The sequence below is a fragment of the Choloepus didactylus genome, chromosome 22, assembly GCF_015220235.1.
Source record: "Choloepus didactylus isolate mChoDid1 chromosome 22, mChoDid1.pri, whole genome shotgun sequence".
NCBI lineage: Eukaryota > Metazoa > Chordata > Mammalia > Pilosa > Megalonychidae > Choloepus > Choloepus didactylus.
Window position 1 is genome coordinate 2936256 of NC_051328.1, and position 23285 is coordinate 2959540.

The window sequence follows — 23285 nt, forward strand, 5'->3', positions numbered from 1 at the left end:
CAAACGGAATACAGGGACTCCCAGTGTCACTGCTTATTCTCCCTGTACCCATCTGACAGTTCATGGAGAATCCAGGAGACCTCTGGATTCCAGCGAGAATGGCTTATTGCTGACATTGACAAATTCATAGTGTGCCCCAACTTGTGCATACTTTTCCCTTTTACCCTCATCATTCCATTTCCTGAACTATAGATGTGTTTCTTAAAATGTCTTTCTTTTTTTCCCTCTGTTCATTAGCCTGCAAGTTTTTCTCAACACATATGGTATTCAAACTCAAACCCCTCAACAGGTAGAACCTATTCAGATATGGCCTCAGCAGGAGCTGGTGAAAGTAAGTGATTTTGCCTCTGCTTTCTACTTTGGGGAGGTACTAGAACATGATGATTGGACTTAGTTTACAGGCAAGTCACATAGTTAAAATCCAATTCTGACATAGGATCATTTAATCTGAAAGCCTTTCTAATAAAGTTGGGAGGCCCACTTTATCAGGCATTGTTACTAAAAACTAACTGTGTTGGTGTGTCTGGACATTATATTCACGGGTCTCGTTGATTCCTCCTCCTTCCTAAAGTCTATCATTAACCTAGACTGATCACTTAAATAATAAATTAGCCTTAAATTAGTAGTAATGTGTAAAATTATCCTTTACACTTTTAATCAATTTTCCCTTTTATGTCTGTTGAAGAAAGCATCTCATATCTAAATATTTTTGGTAATCACTACTTCTCTTGTTTGTCTTTCCTTACTATTTATAGTCTGAGGTAATTCCTACCCCTTAGCTTTGCTGAGTCTCAAACTAATTATAAAGTAACACTGAGTGTATCTTTGATTCAGTTATGTACCTATTTGGGATGGTATTAAAATGTGACTTTGGAGACCTTCTGCATGCAGTGCTCTGTGATTGGAATTGTTGACTAGTTATTCAAAAACAACCATTTTTATTTGGTAATTGTTGAAATACAAGAAAATACAAGAAAACCTCCCTAGTGTTTGGTGGAAGTATTTGTAACAGTATGCCTCAAATGAACAAGGTTAAGTTGAACAGGTTGTTATAAATGGTTGTGGTCAAAACCTTGATGCTATAATAAGAGATGGTTTGGAGGAATGAGGTACACGTTACTTGGGAAAATGCAGGGTCCCTTAGTTGCTGGTAATCAGGTTGGACCTTACAGGGTACCAGCTCTTCAAGAGCTCTTAAATCTCTTCTAACAGATTTACAGCCCTAAATTTGGAAATGGAAAGACTACAAGACCATGGTAACAGTTTAAAATCAAACAAGATGTAAATGATGGAGAGGTGTTTTTTATGGTAGAGGAGGGGAGAAGAGGGAAATGAGACCAAGATGGAACTGAGGATCTACAAGACAAGGGGAAGAAAGGATGCCAAAATCTAAGGCCCCCACTATAAAGTTATCATTCAGGTGCAGGCTGGTTCTGCTGATAACACTTTTTATGCTCTCTCACTGAAAGCTCCTGAGAATGGTAACAAAGGTTATTTTATGATAAACATGCCCTCAAAGCAAATTAACCCAATCTGTTTTATCAGATCTAAGTTATATTAGCAACTTTTTAAATGCTCCTTTTGGTTGTAGGAGAGTGTATACTCCTTAACAGGCAATATACAGTCAAGATTAGAAAGGCCAACATGGCTAGCAAATGAACTGAGTGTGGCATTTCATTCATCCTTTCATTCATTCACTCATCAGCAAACACCAGCTATGTAGGGCATTCTGACAGGAGGACTTAGACCCTCTTCTCAGTGATCTTTGCATCTAGAGGTATGACAGGAAAAATAGTTAATTACAATCACTTTGATAAATCCTATAATGGAGGTTTATACAAAGAGGTGTTAGGAAGCATTCTCTTGCAGAATAATGTCCTGACAAATTTTATATTTTGCTGTTTTAAAGATGGTGTTTTTACTCTTTAGGTATGTGACTATATCTGCAAAGATTTGTGATCAATAGTTCAACTACACTATACCCTGCAGCCTCTGTGTTCCAAGCTAGCTGCTTTTTTGGGACCATACTTTTAGATGTACTGCCTAGCATACTGCTCCTTAAAGTCTACTTTTTAAAGTAAAGGTATTCCCTCAAATCTTAGTTGACTCACATATTTTTATGCCAACAGCTTTTCTGAAAAGTCACATCCTCCTTCAGCCCACTGAAGAGGATGTGAGGGCAGGCAGCTGAGAGCAGCTTTTACTGTGTGTGATGAACGTTTCACGATGTGGTGACTGGTGTGATTTGCTTCATGGTGGGGGGGTGGGGCAGGGTTGGTATCTGAATCCTTTAATAACAGGATTTTCTTCTGCAACGCAGACCTAGAATGAAGCCAGGGGCCTTTACTTCTGGGTGGTTTGATCACTATTACATATATATATATATATATATATATATATATATATATATTTAGTGCAAATGGTATGAATGTATACAACATGGGAGCAGCATTATCTGCATCCTAGAATGCAGAGAGCATTCCAGGTATGTCTGTTAAATTGTCACAGATTGTTTATATCTAGGTTCAGAAAGTTAAGCAGAATCCTTTTACTGTAATAAAGAGTATGTCATGGAATTCTACCTGTATCAGTACATTTTAACTTGTACACAATTGATTTATATAATTGCTCATCTAAAAGAAGAAAGCTAAAGTAGTTTAAACATACATTTACTTCTGAAAAACTGAAATTATATTTGAGGAAATGGGTGCTCTGTCTAGTATTGTGTGCTCTAACATTCAGTGCAACTACACAATATGTTTTTCTGTCCAACTGACTTCTTCCAAAAACACTGCTGTTCCAAAACCAACATTCACAAGCACCTCTGGCTCAGGAGGACATTCAGTTGTTCCTCATTCATCAATCAAGTATTTTATCAGCACCAGCTAAATGCAAGAGTAGGCTCAGTGCCGACTCAAGGGATACTGTTCTTCAGAAACATTGGCATAATAGGATGTGTACACAATTGCAGAACAAACAGAGCTCTAGCAATGACATTAATTTTGCATACTGTGTAGTTAGTACTTGAAATCAGTTCAAATCACAATTAGGAAATTGTATAGAGAGAGTTGGTTTGACTTTCTATTTAGGAAAATTTAGGTTAGAGTTCTGCCTCTCATCAAATGCAAAAATTAATTCCAGACAGACTAAAGATTTAAATATAAAAACACTAAAAATAAAAATAGTAGAATATTTTTACAGCTGTTGGAAGGGGAAGTCTTTTCTTACAATGATACTAGTGCCAAAAAGCCATTAAGAAAAAGACTGACAAATGTAACTAAATACAGCTGAAGATACCGTGAACAGCCCGGCAAATCAAAGGTGCTTGTGATATTTTTCCTATTAGAACAGTGTTCAGATTGAAATACCACATTATAAAATGATATTTGACCTACTATGCAGTCATTCTGTATTTCATAGCAAAATAGCAGAGAAGCAAACTGGGTAAAATGTCTGCTACACATATGACAGACAAAAGGTAATGTTCTTAATATGCCAAGATCGCTTACAAATAAAAAAAAAAAAAAAAAAAAAGACAAATACCCAGTAGAAAAGGAACAAATGAAAACAAAAATAGAAGAACTTACAAATGGCTGTTAAATATATGGAAACATGCTCATCCACCAAATATTTGAATAGAGTAAATTGAAACTAAAATGATATATCATTTTCACACAAGAAACTGACATAAATGCTCATGCAGTGTTAATACCAATGTAAATTGGTAAGTTATTTCTGGAAGGTGACCAACCTGGCATTATTCTCTTTGATCTAACAATTCTAGGAAATTATCCTGCAGAAATAAGTATGCAATAGTATATTGTCCAAAGATGTTTATTGAATTATTTTTTAAATAATAAAAAAAATTGGAAACTACCTTCATTTAGGGGATCAGTGTAAATACAGTAAGGGGGCTTTTATATTTCTTCAGTTATTTCAGCATTGAAAGGCAGGATAAATGCCCTTTGAAACTCAATTTACTATTGGGGAAACTGGAACATCGCAGTATTGTGTTTAAAAAATGGGATACTGAACAGATTATGTAGTATATGAACCCGTTTATGTAAATGGATGTATGTATATATTTAGGTATATATTTATGTATTCTTTTTTTATTCAGTTTTTGTGAGATATATTCACATATCATACAGTCATCCACGGTGTACAATTAACTGTTCACAGTATCATCATATATTTGTGCTTTCATCATCCCAATCTATTTTTGAACAATTTCCTTACACCAGAAAGGATAAAAATAGGAATAAAAAATAAAGATAAAAAAGAACACCCAAATCATCCCCTCCATCCCATTTTTTGTCCCCATCTTTCTACTCATCCATCCATACACTGGATGAGGGCAGTGCAGTCCACAGGGTTTTCACAATCACACTGTCACCCCTTGTAAACTACATTGTTATACAATCATCTTCAAGAGTCTAGGCTACTGGGTTGCAGTTTGATAGTTTCAGGTATTTACTTCTAGCTGTTCCCATACACTAAAATCTAAAAAGGGGTATCTAGTGCGTGAGTATACCCACCAGAGTGACCTCTCAACTCCATTTGAAATCTCTCAGCCACTGAAACTTTATTTTGTTTTATATATCTTCCCCCTTATGGTAAAGAAGATGTTCTCAATCACACAATGCTAGGTCCAGGTTCATGCCTGGGAGTCATATCCTGCATTGCCAGGGAGATTTACACCCCTGGGGGTCAGGTCCCACATAGCAGGGAAAGCAGTTAATTACCTGCCGAGTTGCCTTAGCTAGAGAGAGAGAGGGCCATATCTGAGCAACAAAGAGGTACTCAGGAGGAGATTCTTAGGCGCAATTATAAGCAGGTTTAGCCTCTCCTTTGCAGCAACAAACTTCAAGCCCCAAAATAGAGGGTTCGGCATACCAAACTGTCCCAAGTCCTCAGTGTTTGTGAGAATATTGGCAACAACCCAAGTGAAGAAGTCCAACATTTCCACATTTTCCCAGCTCCTCAGAGGGGCCCTGCATATATATTTTTATTCTCTGTCCAAATTACTTTGGGATGTGTCGCTATTTCACACTAACCTGTACAAAGCTACCAGATATTACTTCCTATTCAAAGTTCCATGTAATTGTGGTATTTGAACAAGCTGACTGTACAAGTTAAACTTTAGTGTACTAAAGAAAATATAGATCCTGCACCAAATAAACGTCTCTTCACTTAGTCTCACATGGAAGTTGAAGTTTTAAAACAGTCAGTTTCGTCCTTTACCCTTTGGCCCTGTTTACCCTAGTCCTAATCACATCTGCTTCATTCATATCTCTAATTGAAGTCTGGATTCTTTCTCAGCTTTTTTAACAGTTGCTGTTTGTGCTAATATGGACATTCATATCTGCTGAGCTTTAGCTCTGAGTTTCAGGTGTCACACAGATACCCGAAGTTCCAGAGACCAATCAGCATATACCCAAAGGGATCAGCATGTCAGAATTTGGAGACAGCCATTCTAATTCAGTCATAGATGTAACTGCTATAAGAGCTGACAATCTAGAAACCATTACAATAAGCGTTCCCCTGATATGCCATCCTCTAAGATTCAATTCTGAGCCCATACATTGTAGTTAGTCCTTATTGGTGAAACATAATGTTTGCCTTTGTTTCTGGCGTACTTCACTCAAAATGCTGTCTACGGAATCTTTTCACATCATTGCTTATCTCACAGCTTCACTGCTTCTGGCAGTTGCTCAATATTCCATTACATGCATACACCACAGTTCACTATTAGGTTACTCAGTCAGTGTACCCTTAGGCCACCTCCACCCATTGCAGATCATGAATACTGCCTCCATAAACACCAGTGTGCAAATGGCCATTCATGTCCCTGCTCTCAGATCTTCCAAGCCTATACCCCATAATGAGGCTGCAGGACCTTACGGCACCCACATACTTAGCTTCTTGTGGAACCACCACACTGTCTTCCAGAAAGGCTACACCATTCTGCCTCCTCACTAACAGTAAATAGGTACATCCGTCTCTCCATGTTTTCTCCAGCACTTTTATCCCTATTTATATTTTTCCCTACAATTTTATAGATATATATTCACATAGCATACAATTATCCACAGTGTACAATCAGTTGTTCATGGTATCATCATATAGTTGTACATTTCACACCACATTCAGCACTTGAATATATTGATTACTATGAAAAAAGTTTTTTTTAAGAATAATAAATAATAAAAAGAAAAATAAAATATACAATACACTATAATAGTGAGATTAGACAATACCACCACTACCAAGAATCCCATATCCCTCCTTTATACCCCCCTCTCTTACACATTCAGCTTTGGTATATTGCCTTTGTTACGTTTAATGGAAGCATATTACAGTGTTACTGTTGACCATAGGCTCCAGTTTGCTTTGATTATATTTTTCCCCCATACCTTTACCTTTTTAACAGTCTGCATGGTTGACATTCATTTGTTCTCCCACATGCAAGAACATTTTTATATTTGTACATTTAGTCACAATCATTGACCACTCCATTTTTTGCTAATTTATACAGTCCCAGACTTTATTGTCTGTCTTTACCTCTGGTGTTACACATGCCCCTAACCCTCCTCTTTCAGCTTTACTACAGACATTTTGTTCCGTGTACTCACAATATTGTGCTACCATCACTCAGTATTATGCTATTTCTGTATCTATACAGTCAATCCTATTGAACATTCTATAGTCCTTCAGCATCAAATGCCTGATCTCTACCCTCTTTCTATCTCCTGATAGCCTGTGTTATTAGCTTTTAACTCTCAAAGTTTGCTCATTAATGTTAGTTCATATTAGTGAGACCATACCGTATTTCTCCTTTTGTTTCTGGCTAACTTCACTCAGCATAATGTCCTCAAAGTTCATCCACATTATTATATATTCCATGACTTTGTAGTAGTCCATCATTTGTAAATCCACTCATTTGTTGATGGACATTTGGGCTGTTTCCATCTCTTGGCAATCATGAATAATGCCGTGATAAACATCGGTTCACAAATGTCTGTTCCTGTCTTAACTTTCTGTTTCTCTGAGTATATACCTAGTAATGGAAAAGCTGGGTCATGTGGCAAATCTATAGTTAGCTTCCTGAGGAACTGCCACACTGTCTTCCAGAGGGGTTGTACCATTCTGCATTCCCACCAACAGTGAATAAGTGTGCCTCTTTCTCCACATCCTTTCTAGCACTTGTAATTTTCTGTTTTTTGGATAATGGCCATTCTGGTAGGTATGAGATGATATCTCATTGTGGTTTTGGTTTGCATTTCCCTAATAACCAGTGAAGTTGAGCATTTTTTCATATGTTTTTGAGCCATTTGTATTTCCTCTTCAGAAAAGTGTTTGTCCGTGTCTTTTGCCCATTTTTTAATTGGGTTGTTTGTCTTTCTGTTGTTGAGTTGTAGGATCCCTTTCTATATTTGGGATATTAAACCCTTATCTGACATGTGGTTTCCAAATATCATCTCCCATTGCGTAGGCTGCATTTTTACTTTTCTGACAAAGTTTCTTGATGTACAAGAATGTTTTATTTTTAGGAGATCCTATTTGTCTGTTTGTTCTCTGGTTGCTTGCGCTTTGGGTGTAAGGTCTAGGAAACCACCTCCTGTCACAAGATCTGTAAGATATTGCCTTACAGAGAGCATGGGAGCAAGATGGCCACTACCAAACGTTTGCTGTACATGGGTGGGCTGGCAGAGGAGGTGGATGACAAAGCACCGAGTATTTGCTTTTGTTGAATTTGAGTTGGCAGAGGATGCTGCAGCAGCTAGCAACAACATGAATGAATCTGAGCTCTTTGGATGGACGATTCGTGTGAATTTGGCCAAACCAATGAGAATTAAGGAAGGCTCTTCCAGACCAGTTTGGGAAGATGATGACTAGCTGAAGAAGTTTCCTGGGAAGACTCTTGAAGAGAATAAGGAGGAAGAAGGGCCAGCGCCTCCTAAAGCAGAAACCCAGGAGGTAGAGCCCACAGCCAAAAAGTCCCGGTCAAGTCCTCAGGTGTACATGGACATCAAGATTGGAAACAAGCCAGCTGGCTGCATCCAGATGCTTCTACGTTCAGACATCGTTCCCATGACAGCAGAGAATTTCCATTGCCTGTGCTTCCACGAAAAGGGCTTTGGCTTCAAGGGAAGCAGCTTCCACCACATCATCCCCCAGTTCACGTGCCAGGGCAGTGATTACACAAACCACAGCGGCACTGGGGGCAAGTCCATCTATGGGAAGAAGTTTGATGATGAAAACTTTATCCTCAAACACACAGAATCAGGCCTCCTCTCCATGGCCAACTCTGGCCCAAACACCAACAGCTCCCAGTTCTTCCTGACATGTGACAAGACGGATTGGCTTGATGGCAAGCACGTGGTGTTTGGGGAGGTCACTGAAGGCCTGGATGTCATGCGGCAGATTGAGGCCCAGGGCAACAAGGACAGGAAGCCAAAGCAGAAAGTGATCATCGCAATCTGTGGGGAGTACACGTGATGCGGCACTTTCTCTGCTCTCCCATCTTTGCTCTTGATCCTGCGTACCTAGGAGCTGTCATCCCATCGGGGAGCAAGCAGGAGCTCCTGAGGGTGTCCCATTTGAAGAAGCAGCAGTTTGTATCATGAGTCCTTCCTTGGGGTCAGCTTGGAGCAGTTCCTCTGCAAGCATGGCCTGGACTTCCTCTGGGCTCTTTCCCAGAACATGGCTGTGGGCACAGGGAGCAGGCACAGGCCCTGCTGCAGCACCTCTCTACTGTGGACGGTCTGTGGGTCAGTCACTGGATTTACTGGATTTACCTCTGCTGCCAGTGTGGCTCCTGAGATGTTTTCTTCTGGTAAAGTAATTCCGAGTCCTTGTACTGTTACTTCCAGCCATTTCCTGGGCATTGTCGCAGATTGAATCTATTGCTAAGCTGTCAACTGAGGCAGGCTGGTGAGTCAGTAGAGGATAGTATCTTCCCTCTCTTGGGTTGGTTTCCTGAGATGCCAAATAATATATCTTCAGACTGCATACCCTTGTTAGACCATTGTTGGGGCAACGGAAATTAAAGTGGGGAAGTCCCTGTCTTTTGGTGCCTCAACTTCTGAGCTCATGCTGACCAGTCTTATGGCCCACACAGGTATTTATCTGTCTCAAAGATTCAGTCATTTATTTGATCACATATTTGTTCACTTATTCTGCAGGTATTTTTATAACTCATCTGTACCAGATTCTATGTTCATTTGTCAGGAGACAGAGGAAGTTGGCCAGTGGGCCCACAGACCTTATCTGGCTCACTGCCTGTTTTGGGAAATAAAGTTTTATGGGACAACCATTAAAAAAAAAAAAAAGATACTGCCTTATAATATCTTAAAGATCTTGCCCTACAATATCTTGAAGATCTTGTGCTGGCAGTTTTAGCTAGAGCAATTAGGCAAGAAGAAAAAGAAATAAAAGGCATCCAAATTGGAGAGGAAGAAGTAAAACTTTCACAGTTTGCAGATGACATGATTCTATGCCTAGAATATCCAGAAAAATCTGCAGCAAAGCTACTAGAACTTGTCAATGAAAACAGCAAAGTGGCAGGCTACAAGATCAACATGCAAATTCTGTAGTGTTCCTGTACACAAGTAATGTGCAATAAGAGGAAGAAATCAAGAAGAAAATTCCATTTGTAATAGCAACCAAAAGAATCAAGTATTTTGGAATAAACTTAACCAAGGCCACAAAAGACTTATACAGAGAAAACTATAAGAAACTGCTAAAAGAAATCGAACAGGATCTAAGAAAAGAACATACCATGTTCATGGATTGGAACACTAAATATAGTTAACATGTCAATTCTACCTAGACTGATTTATAGGTTCAATGCAATACCAATTAAAATCCCAACAGCTTACTTTGCAGAAATAGAAAAACCAATATCTATGTACTTTTAAAATCTATAACCTGTCTATATTTTTGGTCTTTCTTAGGGAATCACACAATAAATTACACCCTTCAACATACACCATAATGAAGCAGTTGTTGCCTAAGGGGTTTTGAACATATACAGTGCCACTCATTTTTGACATATGGTTTGAATTTTTCATTAAGTTCATATAATCAGAAAAATCATAAAGACGCATTTCAGTTTTGATGGGAAATACTTGAAGGTAGGAATCTAGTAGGAGATACGTGGCTCTGTTTTTTAAAACTTTGAAGTAGCCAGATTTGTTATCGTAAAGGAAACATTTGTCTCCTGTGTGTTCTTTTATGAATCCGAGCCATGCAAATTATATATTTAGGACAACATAAAAATAGTTTCTTATTCTAGAATGTTAGTGGATCAGCAAGTGTTGCTCTCAAATCACTCAGTCCCAAGATCTAACATGACATAATTGGCTAGCTTGTTTTCTACATGTCCATTGAATAAGGTTTTGCTGACCTCTTTTCTCTAGGAAAATCACAAATTAGCAGGGCAATAGCCAGAGGGGAAGAAAAGGGCAAAAAGGATAAGCATGGATTCTTCCTAACTTGGATTTACAAATTTTGTCTTACAGGCTTATTTCTACTTGGGTATCAATGAAAAGTTAGGACTCTCCGGAAGACCAGACAGGCCCATTGGCTGCCTTGGTACATCAAAGGTGCTCATGAAGTTTCCTCCTACAGTGGTTATCAGATTATAATACCATATGCTCAGATGCACCACCTGCAATACATCCATTCTCACATTTTATTACATACTTGGGCTAATTATCTGAATTATTATTTTCTGCAAGTAAATCTTACTATTTGTTTTGCAACATATAGCACACATCTTTTAGGCAATTTACTTCTATATTATTTCTAAGCTTTGTAAAATACCTGATTATGACAATATTTATTCAAAAACAGATGTTTTCCATCACATTGGAGGGGGACTACTTGTTTATTAGTGTACTGACAATCAGGAAACTTTAAAATTTCTTAATATTATGTGGATTTCACAAGCTATTATTTTATCTGCTTATTCAGAATTAAAAATCAATTGTAACATTTATTAGGACTTACAATATTATACCTTTGCCTTTGATATGTTTTGTATTTATTTATTTTTTTTTTTGGTATCATCCCTTACAGATTTACCGCATTTTAGGAAAGACTGTCGTTTGTTATCCCATCATATTTGACCTGAGTGATTTCTACATGTCTCAAGATGTTTTACTGCTGATAGATGACATAAAGGTATTCTCTTAATGTCTTTTTATTGAAATGGGATGACTTTCTTTCCACTGATTTTATCATGTTATTAAACTGAGTGCTCCTGGGAGACTATGACTCTGACTAAGTATTATGTACATCTTTGATATGATAATGATGAAGAAGATGATGATTGTGGTGGTGGTGGTGGTGATAGAAACTTGGTCAAATAAGCAATGACCACACACTGCTCTGTATAGATCCAGTCCAATATCTTCTTCCCGCACTAATATAAATCCACAGTAGTGTGAAGTGAGAATTAATCTTCTAAATGATAAGCCTGGGACTGGTATTTCCCTGTGGGTCCATTCTTGAGCTATATTTATTAGGCAACAAAAATTTTTTAAGGCCTTAAACAATCAAGAAACTTTAAAACTTTCTTAATATTATATAGATTTCATAAGCTATTATTTTATTTGTTTATTCAGAATTAAAAATCAATTCTAATTTTTATATTTTTAATGGTAATTAAATTTTGTACTTAAATGGTAGTTGCTATTTAAGAACAAAGTTTGAAATCAAAATGGTTTCAGCTTACGCACCCAAGCACCCCTTTAGAACATTTCATTTCCTAAATCGTCTACTTTATACAGGGTTTGATTGTGAATGTGTCTTGATACATAAAACTTTTCTTGGCTCTTTGTCACTAATGGTTAAGTATCTTGATGAGCTCACATTCTGTGCCTTACATCTTACCTTGTTTTTATATTTTGATAGAATGCCCTACAGTTCATTAAGCAATACTGGAAAATGCATGGACGTCCACTTTTCCTAGTTCTTATCCGGGAAGACAATATAAGGTAGGTTGTCAATAGGAGTGAGGTGCACATATCCCACCACCATTTACACTGTGAACACTTTGGGAACAGGACCTCCTTGTGCTTTTTTGTTGTCCCTTTTAATATGTGGCAGAGTACCCTGCATATGTAAAGGGCACTTAGTCAATATTAGATCACTAAAGTCTCACTCCATTTTTAATATGCATATTTTGTTTATCTATTTATGTTTTTCAGAGGTAGCCGGTTCAATCCCATATTAGATATGCTGGCAGCCTTTAAAAAAGGAATGGTTGGAGGAGTCAAAGTTCATGTTGATCGTCTGCAGGTAATCTTCTGAATTTCAGTGTGCTGCTGTTTTTAAGACAATACACAGATACAGCTATGTTTCTTAAAATATGTTTTGTTAAAGGTTTTTGTCTTAAGATTGTATTCTATACCTACCTTCCTATTCTTTTTCTCACCATCTCAGTTTAAGTCCTTGTAATCTGGTGCTTCAACAATTTTAACGGTTTCCTAATCAAAATGTTAGAATTTAGTAGTTTGTCTCTATCCTCTTTTTTGCATCTGAGGAAGCAGGGGTCCAGAATGGTGAAGTAACTTGCTGTATAATTTTGCTGTGTGAAGTTGGCTGACTCCTGTTCTAGTGCTCTTTTCCCTACTCCACAGTAACATCCAATCTGGAGATTCTTCCATTCAGAAATTCACAACATTATCTTCTCAGATCCTAAATTACAAAAGCCTTCTGTGGTTCTCTGTTAGCCAAAACAGTTGCTCTGTCCATGATTATTTCCTGCTAAGCACTTTTTGTGTTTCCGCCAATACAATTTAATTACTGTGTTCTGAACTTTGTGGGGCTTCTGTACCTCTTGCTCATGCCATTCCCTCTGCTTGGAGTATCTTTCCTTCTTTTAAACATGTCAAGGCCCAGCTCTATTGAATCACCCAGGCCAAAAATGACACTTAATCATCTTTAGCATTCTTTTGTGACCCTTTACATAAACTACTCAGACTGTAGTCCATCATGGAATTCCATGTCTTATTTCCTATAAAAAGTGTGTTCATCCCACAGGATTTTGTGTTACGGGTATTCAGTGTTAAATAAGAAAGAAGAAGGTTCCTATTTCTCCTCATCCTTGCCAGCACTTGTAATTTCCCTTTTAAAAAAAAATAAATGGGGTTATTGCCAATAGTTTTCAGTTATTTTGAAATGCAGAGTGTTTATTCATTGCACAATACTACTATGTAGTATTTTGGATTGCCCTTGCAGAAAAATGATTCCGGTTACACAGCTTTAAAGGAAAATGTTCCCATCTCAGATGAGGCTTGCACTTGGAGGTGTTTCTTCCTTCTTTTTTGGTCACTTTGCCTGTCTCGGCCCCCAAAACTCAAAAATAAACATCTTAGGTAAAAGCTAATGGCTTTGGGAGAACCTGGAAGATGGTGGCTAGGTGAGGCAGGTCTAAGAAACACCTCCATGGGAAACACTAGATAAGGACCAGAGAGTGACCCAGAATGCCAGTTACAGCGATGTGCCATCTGGACGAGATCTGCTAGTTCCCAGGGGCTGTATACTTGGTGAAACTGAGAGTCTGCGTTCTGAAACAAGTGAGTAAGCTGGCTGAAAGTCCCGCAGCTATGCGGCGATCCGGGGAAACCAGGGTTTGGCGTCCAGAGACCAACGGGCTCTTTTAATAAAAAAAAAAAAAAAAAAAAGATAAAAGGGGAAAAGCCAGGAGCAGCTGCAGGTGTGATCATGGGAAACACGCAGTAAAACACAGCAAGAGGGGGCTGGGCCGTCCTCTCAGTGTCTGGCCTGGAAGATAGCCCGCTGCAGATATCCCTGGGGCCGGGGGAACGGAGTGGAGAGCCAGAAGCCGAAAGAATCCCTGCAGCTAGCAGCTCCCTCCCGGGAGGGCTGGATAAACTCCTGCCTGGGGCCGTGCCCACAGCCCAGAGCCCCGCCAGTTGTCCCAGAGCTGGGAAGGAGGAACTGTGCGAGGAGGAGGGTGTGGAGTCACCCCGTTCGGCCATTTTTGCATAAGGCTGAAAGAGAGCCGGCTCGGCCTGGCGGCCCGGGGCTTCCCTTGAGGGACAGCGTGCGCTGATGACATAGCACAGCATTACCTCAGCAGAGGTCCTGGAGGATCGCGACTGGGCGGGGGGACCTTCTCGGAGATCCCAGAGACACTACGCCAAGTCCGGTGGTTTGTGGGACATCGAGAGAGAGCGGCTGGGGCTGAAATGAAATGAAGGCTTGGACTCTTGTGGCAGCCTTGAATCTCCAGGAACCGGGGGGATTTGAATATTGAGGCTGTCCTTCCTCCCTGACCACCCGTACAAGCGCCCCGCATTCAGGGCAGACGGCTCCAGCAACACACCCAGGCTGAGTTCTCCGGCTGGACCCCACAAGAATCGTTTCCCCATATAACGTGGGGACAAGGTGGAGAACTGACTTGAGAGTTATAGGTGACTCACAGACGCCATCTGCTGGTTAGTTAGAGAAAGTGTATGTCACCAAACAGTGTTTCTGAAAAATTAGATAGGCTTTTTTTTTTTTTTTTTTTTTTTAACAAATTAAAAGAACCCTGTCAAGCAGAGCAAATGCCAAGAGGCCAAAAACAACAGAAAATCTCAATGCATATGATAAAACCAGATGATATGGAGAATCCAACTCCAAACACACAAACCAAGTTATCAGAAGAGACACAGTACCTCGCACAATTAATCAAAGAACTACAATCGAGGAATGAAAACATGGCAAAGGATTTAAAGGACATCAAGAAGACCATGGCCCAGGATATAAGTGACATAAAGAAGACCCTAGAAGAGCATAAAGAAGACATTGCACGGCTAAATTAAAAAATAGAAGATCCTATGGAAATAGAAGAAACTGTTGGCCAAATTAAAAGGACTCTGGATATTCACAATACAAGACTAGAGGAAGCTGAACAACATCTCAGTGTCCTAGAAGTCCACAGAACAGAAAATGAAAGAACAATAGAAAGAATGGAGAAAAAAATTTAAAAAAATCGAAATGGATCTCAGGGAAACGATAGATAAAATAATACATCCAAACGTAAGACTCATTGGTGTCCCAGAAGGGGAAGAGAAGGGTAAAGGTCTAGAAAGAGTATTCAAAGAAATTGTTGGGGAAAACTTCCCAAACCTTCTACACAATATAACTACACAAAGCATAAATGCCCAGCGAACTCCAAATAGAATAAATCCAAATAAACCCACTCCAAGACGTATTCTGATCAGACTCTCAAATACTGAAGAGAAGGAGCAAGTTCTCAAAGCAGCAAGAGAAAAGCAATTCACCACATACAAAGGAAACAACATAAGACTAAGTTGTGACTACTCAGTGGCCACTATGGAGGCGAGGAGGCAGTGGCATGACATATTTAAAATACTGAGAGAGAAAAATTTCCAACCAAGAATACTTTATCCAGCAAAACTCTCCTTCAAATTCGAGGTAGCGCTTAAATTTTTCACAGACAAACAAATGCTGAGAGAGTTTGCTAATAAAAGACCTGCCCTACTTCAGATTCTAAAGGGAACCCTGCCAACAGAGAAACAACAGAAAGAAGAAAGAGATATAGAGAATTTTAACAGAAATATATAGTACCTTACATCCCAAAGCACCAGGACACTCATTTTTCTCTAGTGATCATGGATCTTTCTCCAGAAGGGACCATAAGCTGGGACATAAAACAAGCCTCAAGAAATTAAAAAAAAAAAAAAAAAAAAAATTGAACATACTCAAAGCACATTCTTCAACCACAGTGGAATACAAATAGAAGTCAATAATTTTTGAACTATAACTCCACTATTTACGTCCTACATGATATAAATTACACAAAACCTAATGACAAATCAGTGGTTTTGAACTCAATGTAAAATATGTAATTTTAGACAACTATATAAAGGTAGGGGAATGGAGGAGTATAGGAACATAGTTTATGTGTCCTATTGAAGTGAAGGTGGTATCAAAGAAAAACAAGATTGTTATGGATATAAGAGGTTAATTTTAAGCCCCACAGTAAACACAAAGAAATTATCAGAGGATATGACCATAGAGTTGAAAAGTAGAGTATGGGTTAAGAGAAATGGGGGAATGGGCAATGGGGAGTTAAGAAATGAATGTAGGGTTGCTGTTTGAGGTGAAGGGAAATTTCTAGTAATGGATGGTGGGAAAGAGCATTACAACATTCTAAAGGTGATTAATCCCACTAATGGAAGGCTAGGGAGGGGGTGGAATGGGAAGATTTAGGCTGTATATATGTTCCCACAACTAAAAAAAAAAAAAAAAAAAAAAAAAAGGGCAGTCTTAATAGATGATTGAATGCCAAGGATGAACTTGGATGGAATTAGAGGATAGAGGACAGGTGGCTCAAAGGGACACAGTTGAGACATAAGGTAAAGGAAATATAGAATGTAAGCTTTGTATCATTGTTGAACCTGTTGTACTTCTTAGCTGTGCTTAATGGGATTGCATAAAAGAATGTTCTTGTTCACGGGAAGTGTATACAGGAATTATAGTGTATGTTCGAGGATGTGTGCAGCTAGCTCTCATATGTTCAGAAGACAGAGCAATAGATGATGGATGATAGATAGGGAGGGAGGGAAAGAAATAGCGATGTGACAGCATGTTAAAGTTGGTGGATTGAGCTATCGGGGGAAGGGGGTCAGGGTATGATGGAATTCTTTGTATGGGGTTAGTATTGTTTTTGCAACTGTTCCTATAACTTTGAATTTATTTCAAAATAAAAAAAAATTAAAAAAAAAAAAGCTAATGGCTTTGTCATTCAAACATATCTGTATCCTCGATCGTTTCTCTGTTTGCTTTTTAGGGTCAGAACTGAGATATTACCAAGAAAGGCACATGCCATATTTATCATGGTGTCCTGGTATTTTGACTTAAAAGGGGAAAGGTACTTAATTTTAGTGGAATGTTGATTGAAGCTCGTTAGGAAGACTCCTCTTTCCTTTGCTGATGTTTTCACCTAATAAGATGGAATATGGAGAGTACTGTAATAATATAATTTAAGTGTTCACTATAAGCTGTTTGGGTTAAGAACTATTATAGAGTTTTAAACTTGTTATCAAATTAATGCAAGACACTTAAAACTATTTTTTTTTTTTTTGCAAAACTATTTATTTGTAAACAATTTAAAAATATCTAGGGTGAGTTAAAAGTCCCTGTGCATCTATATTAGGTGACAGGTATTGTCAGAGAGTCACTGTGTATTAATAATAAATGTTGAGATGGCTTCTCTATGTTTCTAGGAGCATTTGCATGTTCTCTTTGTGAAATCATGGTGCACAGAGGCCTTTGGACTGCCCTGAACCCCACTTCATCAAGTGGGCATAGCCTGGTCCCCCCGTTTTCCTCATGGTGCCATGTGTTTAAGATCTAACCAGTTAGTGTCAAGTGAAGATTATTCTGATTTTCATCTGAATGAATGTATAAGTGTATTTTGTGTGTTTTTTTGGCAGTCAAGACTTGATACTGTTCTAATTCGGAAAGCCAATTTTTGATGTGCTTTTGTATACCCATAATATAAATACTCTAAAATAATATGTCCTCCTGTAATTTGGAATTACCAGGTTCTGATAGTGTATTGATGAAAATCAAAGTATTTGCCAAGAAATTAAATGCATAAACAGAAAGGAAAGGGGTATTGGCGTTTTCTGTTTTGGGATAGAGAGATACCCATTTGGCATAGGTAGCATGGCATAATAGGAAAGATTGGTTTTATATGAGAGGAAAACAGTTTGGTTAAAATGGAAGGGAAAAGAGAGAGAGAAATATTCATCTGGAATTTGGCCTAGATACAATTTCATTACATTTGTTGGATCCTATTGAATGGTGGCTTAGATGACATGTAGACAAAACTTCTAAGTGACTTTTCAATATGTGCTTCTAAAAATCTGTGCTTAAGCATGAAAAAGAAGAAAACAGGAAAGCTATACCCATTTGCCATAATAAATGGATCAGAGTTTTTGTTTTTGTTTTTGTTTGAATCAAATGTTTCACTACAAAAAATGATGGAGGCCAGAAACTATTTTCAGACTTAATAGGACACTGTAATGCATTTTTACAAATAAGAAAGCGATGAGAAAGTACTTGAAAAAGCTCTCACTCTCTTTCTGTCTAAGGAAAGCTGTTCTCTTTCTACTTGGTGCAGTAATCTGAAAATTTAGGTTTAGAAGGTCAAAAATACTTTTCACAGGAAATGATCATAGAACTAAAAATAGTTTTTAAGGAAACCAGCTACACAGGGCAACCACCTTGCTCTTAAAAAGATTCAGTGCCAAAAGGCTAAATCATTGGCATATGGGAAATAAAATATAAAGTATACATTATAATTTCTGAGCCAGTATTATTGAAACACTATAAAAGTTACTAAAAATCTTAAATAGGTTATATGCAATGTCTCTGCTAGTGCTACGAGTCTAAATATTTTTCTTAAACTTTTCAGAAATACCAATTTTAATTATACATACCACACTATATGATGAGAGATAGTGCTTTATGAGTGATTCAAAATAATTTATTTTCATTTAAATCTTAAGTTGCGTTTCATCAAATGTGAGTTCATAATTTGAAAATGAAATCACACTACCAGCAATAGACAGCTTGGTTAAATACTCGATTAAGGAGCAATCACCAGTTCCATAAATAACTTAAAAATTCTATAAGCATTGGTATACAAGTAATCACACATTTGATTTCTTTTAATACTTTTTTTTAAATTCAGTTTTATTGAGATATATTCACATACCATACAATCATCCATGGTGTACAATCAACTGTTCACAGTACTGTACTATAGTTGTATGTTCATCACCCCAATCTATTTTTGAATGTTTTCCTTACACCAGAAAGAATCAGAATCAGAATACAAAATAAAAATAAATAAGAACACCCAAATCACACACACCACCCCCCATCCCACCCTATTTTTCGTTTAGGTTTCATCCACATTTTTCTGCTCATCCATACATACACTGGATAAAGGGAGTGCAATCCACAGGGTTTTCACAATCACACTGTCACCCCTTGTAAGCTACATTGTTATACAATCGTCTTCAAAAGTCAAGGCTACTGGGTTGGAGTTTGGTAGTTTCAGGTATTTACTTCTAGCTATTCCAATATATTAAAACCTGAAAAGTTGTCTGTATAGCGCATAAGAATGTCCACCGGAGTGACCTCTTGACTCCTTTTGAAATCTCTCAGCCACTGAAGCTTTATTTTGTTTCATTTCGTATCCCCCTTTTGGTCAAGAAGGTGTTCTCAGTCCCACGATGCCAGGTCCAGATTCATCCCCAGAAGTCAGCCACGTAGAGGGGAGGGCAGCAAGATCACCTGCCAAGATGGCTTAGTTAGAGAGAGAGGGCCACAACTGAGCAAAAAAGAGACACTCGGGGAGACTCTTGGGCACAATTATAAGCAGGTTTAGCCTCTTTTGGCAGCACCAAGTTCATAGGGGCAGCCCCAAGACAAGAGGGCTCAGCACATCAAGCTGTGAGTCTCCAGTGTTTGTGAGAACATCAGCAACAATCCAGGTGAGGAAGTCCAACATCTCTGTATTCTCCCCAGCTCTTCAGGGGGGCCCCAAATATATATTTTTATTCTCCACTCAAAGTATGTTAGGATGTGTTGCTGTTTGGTTTTAATCTATACAGACCTACCATAGTTCACTTCCTATTCAAAGTACCAGGTAATTGTAGTGTTTGAACAAACTGACTGTAGAAGTTATATTGTTTCAAAAATATAGATCCTACGCTAAATAAACATCTCTTCCCTTGGTCTCACATGGGAGCTGAAGTTTGAACACAATCAGTTTCAACCTTTACCCTTTGGCCCGATTTGCTCTAGTCTTAACCAGATCTGCTTTATTCATATCTCTAATTGAAGTCTGGGCTCTATTTCAGCTTTTTTTTTTTTTTTTTTTTAAACAGTTGCTGTATGCGTTAACACTGATATTCATATCTGCCAAACTCTAGCTCTGAGTTTCAGGTGTAACACAGATACTCAGTGTTCCAGAGACCAGTCAGATTATGCATTAAGGGATCAACGTCTCAGAGTTTGGAGATAGCCATTATAATTCAGGAATAGATTTGACTGTAAGAGCTTACAATCTAGGGACCATTACAATGGCTGTGCACTAAGATTCAATTCTGAGTTTACACATTGTAGTTAGTCCATACTGGTGAGGCATTATGGTGTTTGCCTTTGTTTCTGGCGTACTTCACTCAGTATGCTGTCTATAGGATCCATTCGCCTCGTTTCATGTCTCACAGCTTCACTCCTTCTCGTTGTTGCTCAATATTCCATTGTATACATACACCACAGTTCGCCATTCTGTTCCTCAGTCAGTGTACCCTTAGGCCACCTCCACTCATTGCAAATCATGAGTCCTGCCTCCATAAACACCAGTGTGCAAGTGTCCATTCATGTCTCTGCTCTCAAATCTTCCAAATACATATCCCATAATGAGGTTGTAGGACCTTATGGCTCCACAAACTTAGCTTCTTGTGGCACCACCACAGTGACCTCCAGAAAGGTTATACCATTCTGCCTCCTCATCAACAGTAAATAGGGACATCCCTCTCTCCATGTTTTCTCCAGCAGTTTTACCTCTATTTATATTTTTTCCTACAGTCTTATAGAGATATATTCATGTAATATACAGCCATCCACAGTGTGCAATCAGTTGTTCATGGCATCATCACATAGTTGTACGTTTATCACCACAGTCAACACTTGAACATATTGATTATTATGAAAAAATGTGGGTTTTTTTTTTTTTTTTGGTGAATAATGAAAAAGGTAATAAAAAGAAAAAGAAAAATTTCATACAATACAATATAATACTAACAACAAAAACAATACACTATCAAGAATCCCATATCCCTCCCTTATGTCCCCCTCTCATACACATTTAACTTTGGTATATCGCATTTGTTACATTTAATGGAAGCATTTTGGAATGTTACTGTTGACCATAGACTCCAGTTTGCTTTGACTATGTTTTTTCCCAAATACCATCCCTTTTTCAACACTCTGCATTGTTGACATTCATTTGTATTCCCACGTATGAGAACATTTTTTTATTTGTACATTTAGCAACAGTCATTGACCACTCCAGTTTTTGCCAAGTTATACAGTCCCAGTCTTTATCATCTATCTTTATCTCTGATGTCATACATTCCTCTGTCCCACCGCTTCCAGCTTTACTCACATCTTTGTTCAGTCTACTTACAATATTGTGCTGCCATCACACAGTATTATGCTATCTATTTCTGTATCTGTACAATCAATCCTGCTGAACATTCTGTAGTCTTTCAGCATCAAATGCCTGATCTCTACCCTCTTTCTATCTCCTGGTAGTCTGTGATATCAGCTTTTAACTCTCAAAGTTTGCTCATTAGTGTTATTTCATATTAGTGAAACCATACAGTATTTGTCTTTTCATTTCTGGCTAACTTCACTCAACATAATGTCTTCAAGGTTCATCCACGTTATTGTATGTTCCATGTCTTTGTTCTGTCTTACAGCTGCATAATATTCCATCGTGTGTATATACCGCAGTTTGTTTATCCACTCATCCATTGATGGACATTTCGGCTGCTTCCATCTCTTGGCAATCATGAATAATGCTATGATAAACATCGGTTTACAAATGTCCATTCGTGTCTTGGCTTTCAGTTTCTTTGAGTATGTACCCAGCAATGGAATAGCTGGGTCATATGGCAAATCTATACTTAGATCTCTGAGGAACCTCCACACTGCCTTCCAGAGTGGTTGCACCATTCTACATTCCCACCAGCAATGAATAAGTATGCCTCTTTCTTCACATCCTCTCCAGCACTTGTAATTTTCTGTTTTTTGTATAATGACTATTCTTATAGGTGTGAGATGGTATCTCGTGGTTTTGATTTGCATTTCCCTAATAGCCAGTGAAGTTGAGCATTTTTTCATGTTTTTGAGCCATTTGTATTTCCTCTTCGGAAAAGTGTCTGTCCATGTCTTTGCCCATTTTTTAAATTGGGTCGTTTGTCTTTCTGTTGTTGAGTTGAAGGATTGCTTTATATATTCAGCATATTAAACCCTTATCAGATATGTGGTTTCCAAATATTATCTCCCATTGTGTAGGCTGCCTTTTTACTTTTCTAACAAAGTCCTTTGATTTACAAAAGTGTTTGATTTTGAGGAGATCCCATTTGTCTATTTGTTCTTTGGTTGCTCGCGCTTTGGGTGTAAGGTTTAGGAAGCCCGCTCCTTTCACAAGATCTTTAAAATAGTGCCCTACGTTTTCTTCTAAGAGTCATATGGTCTTAGTGCTTATGTTTAGGTCTTTGATCCAGTTAGAGTTAATTTTTGCATAAGGTGTGAGGTAGGAGTCTTTTTCCTTCTTTTGGAAATGTATATCCAGTTCTCCAAACACCATTTATTGAAGAGGCTGCTCTGTCCCAGTTGATTTGGCTTGACTGCCTTATCAAAGATCATTTGTCCATAGATGTGAGAGGTTAGTTCTGAACACTCAGTTTGATTCCATTGGTCGGTATCTCTGTCCTTATGCCAGTACTATGCTGTTTTGAGCACTGTAGCTTTGTAATATGCTTCAAAGTCAGGTAGTGGGAGACCTCCCACTTCGTTCCTCTTTCTCAAGAAATTTTTGGCTATTTGGGGCACCTTGCCCTTCCAAATAAATTTGGTTATTGGTTTTTCTGTTTCTGCAAAGTAAGTTGTTGGGATTTTAATTGGTATTGCATTGAATCGATAAATCAGTTTAGGTAGAGTTGACATCTTAATTGTATTTAATCTTCCAATCCACGAACACGGTATGTTCTTCCATTTTTTTAGGTCCTGTTCAATTTCTTTTAGCAGTTTTGTGTAATTTTCTTTGCGTAGGTCTTTTGTGGCCTTTGTTAAGTTTATTGTTAAATACTTGATTCTTTTGGTTGCTATTGTAAATGGAATTTTTTTTTATTTCTTCTTCTTGCACATTACTTGTGTATAAGAACACTACAGATTTTTGCGTGTTGATCTTGTAGGCTGCCACTTGGCTGTATTCATTGATTAGCTCTAATAGCTTTGCTGTAGATTTTTCTGGATTTTCTACATATAGAATCATGTCGTCTGCAAACAGTGAAAGTTTTACTTCTTCCTCTACAATCTGGATGTCTTTTATTTCTTTTTCTTGCCTAATTGCTCTAGCTAGCACTTCCAGCACAATGTTGAATAACAATGGTGACAGTGGGCATCCCTGTCTTGTTCCAGATCTTAGA

General features: G+C 38.2%; 1 protein-coding gene and 1 pseudogene across 10 annotated transcripts in view; both read left to right on the top strand.

The window, feature by feature from the left end:
• PHKB (phosphorylase kinase regulatory subunit beta) overlaps nucleotides 1–23285 on the top strand; it is a 276301-nt gene that overhangs the window by 202119 nt on the left and 50897 nt on the right. For all 10 annotated transcript variants that reach the window (XR_005213751.1, XM_037815495.1, XM_037815494.1 and 7 more), the window contains 5 exons: nucleotides 238–331; nucleotides 10527–10610; nucleotides 11086–11190; nucleotides 11923–12005; nucleotides 12219–12309. Coding sequence is in view for 9 of the 10 variants with exons in the window: in XM_037815495.1 (XP_037671423.1) it covers nucleotides 238–331; nucleotides 10527–10610; nucleotides 11086–11190; nucleotides 11923–12005; nucleotides 12219–12309 (457 nt within the window). In the remaining variant the exon portion in view is untranslated. The remainder of the gene's footprint in view (nucleotides 1–237; nucleotides 332–10526; nucleotides 10611–11085; nucleotides 11191–11922; nucleotides 12006–12218; nucleotides 12310–23285) is intronic.
• LOC119518405 lies at nucleotides 7671–9514 on the top strand (annotated as a pseudogene).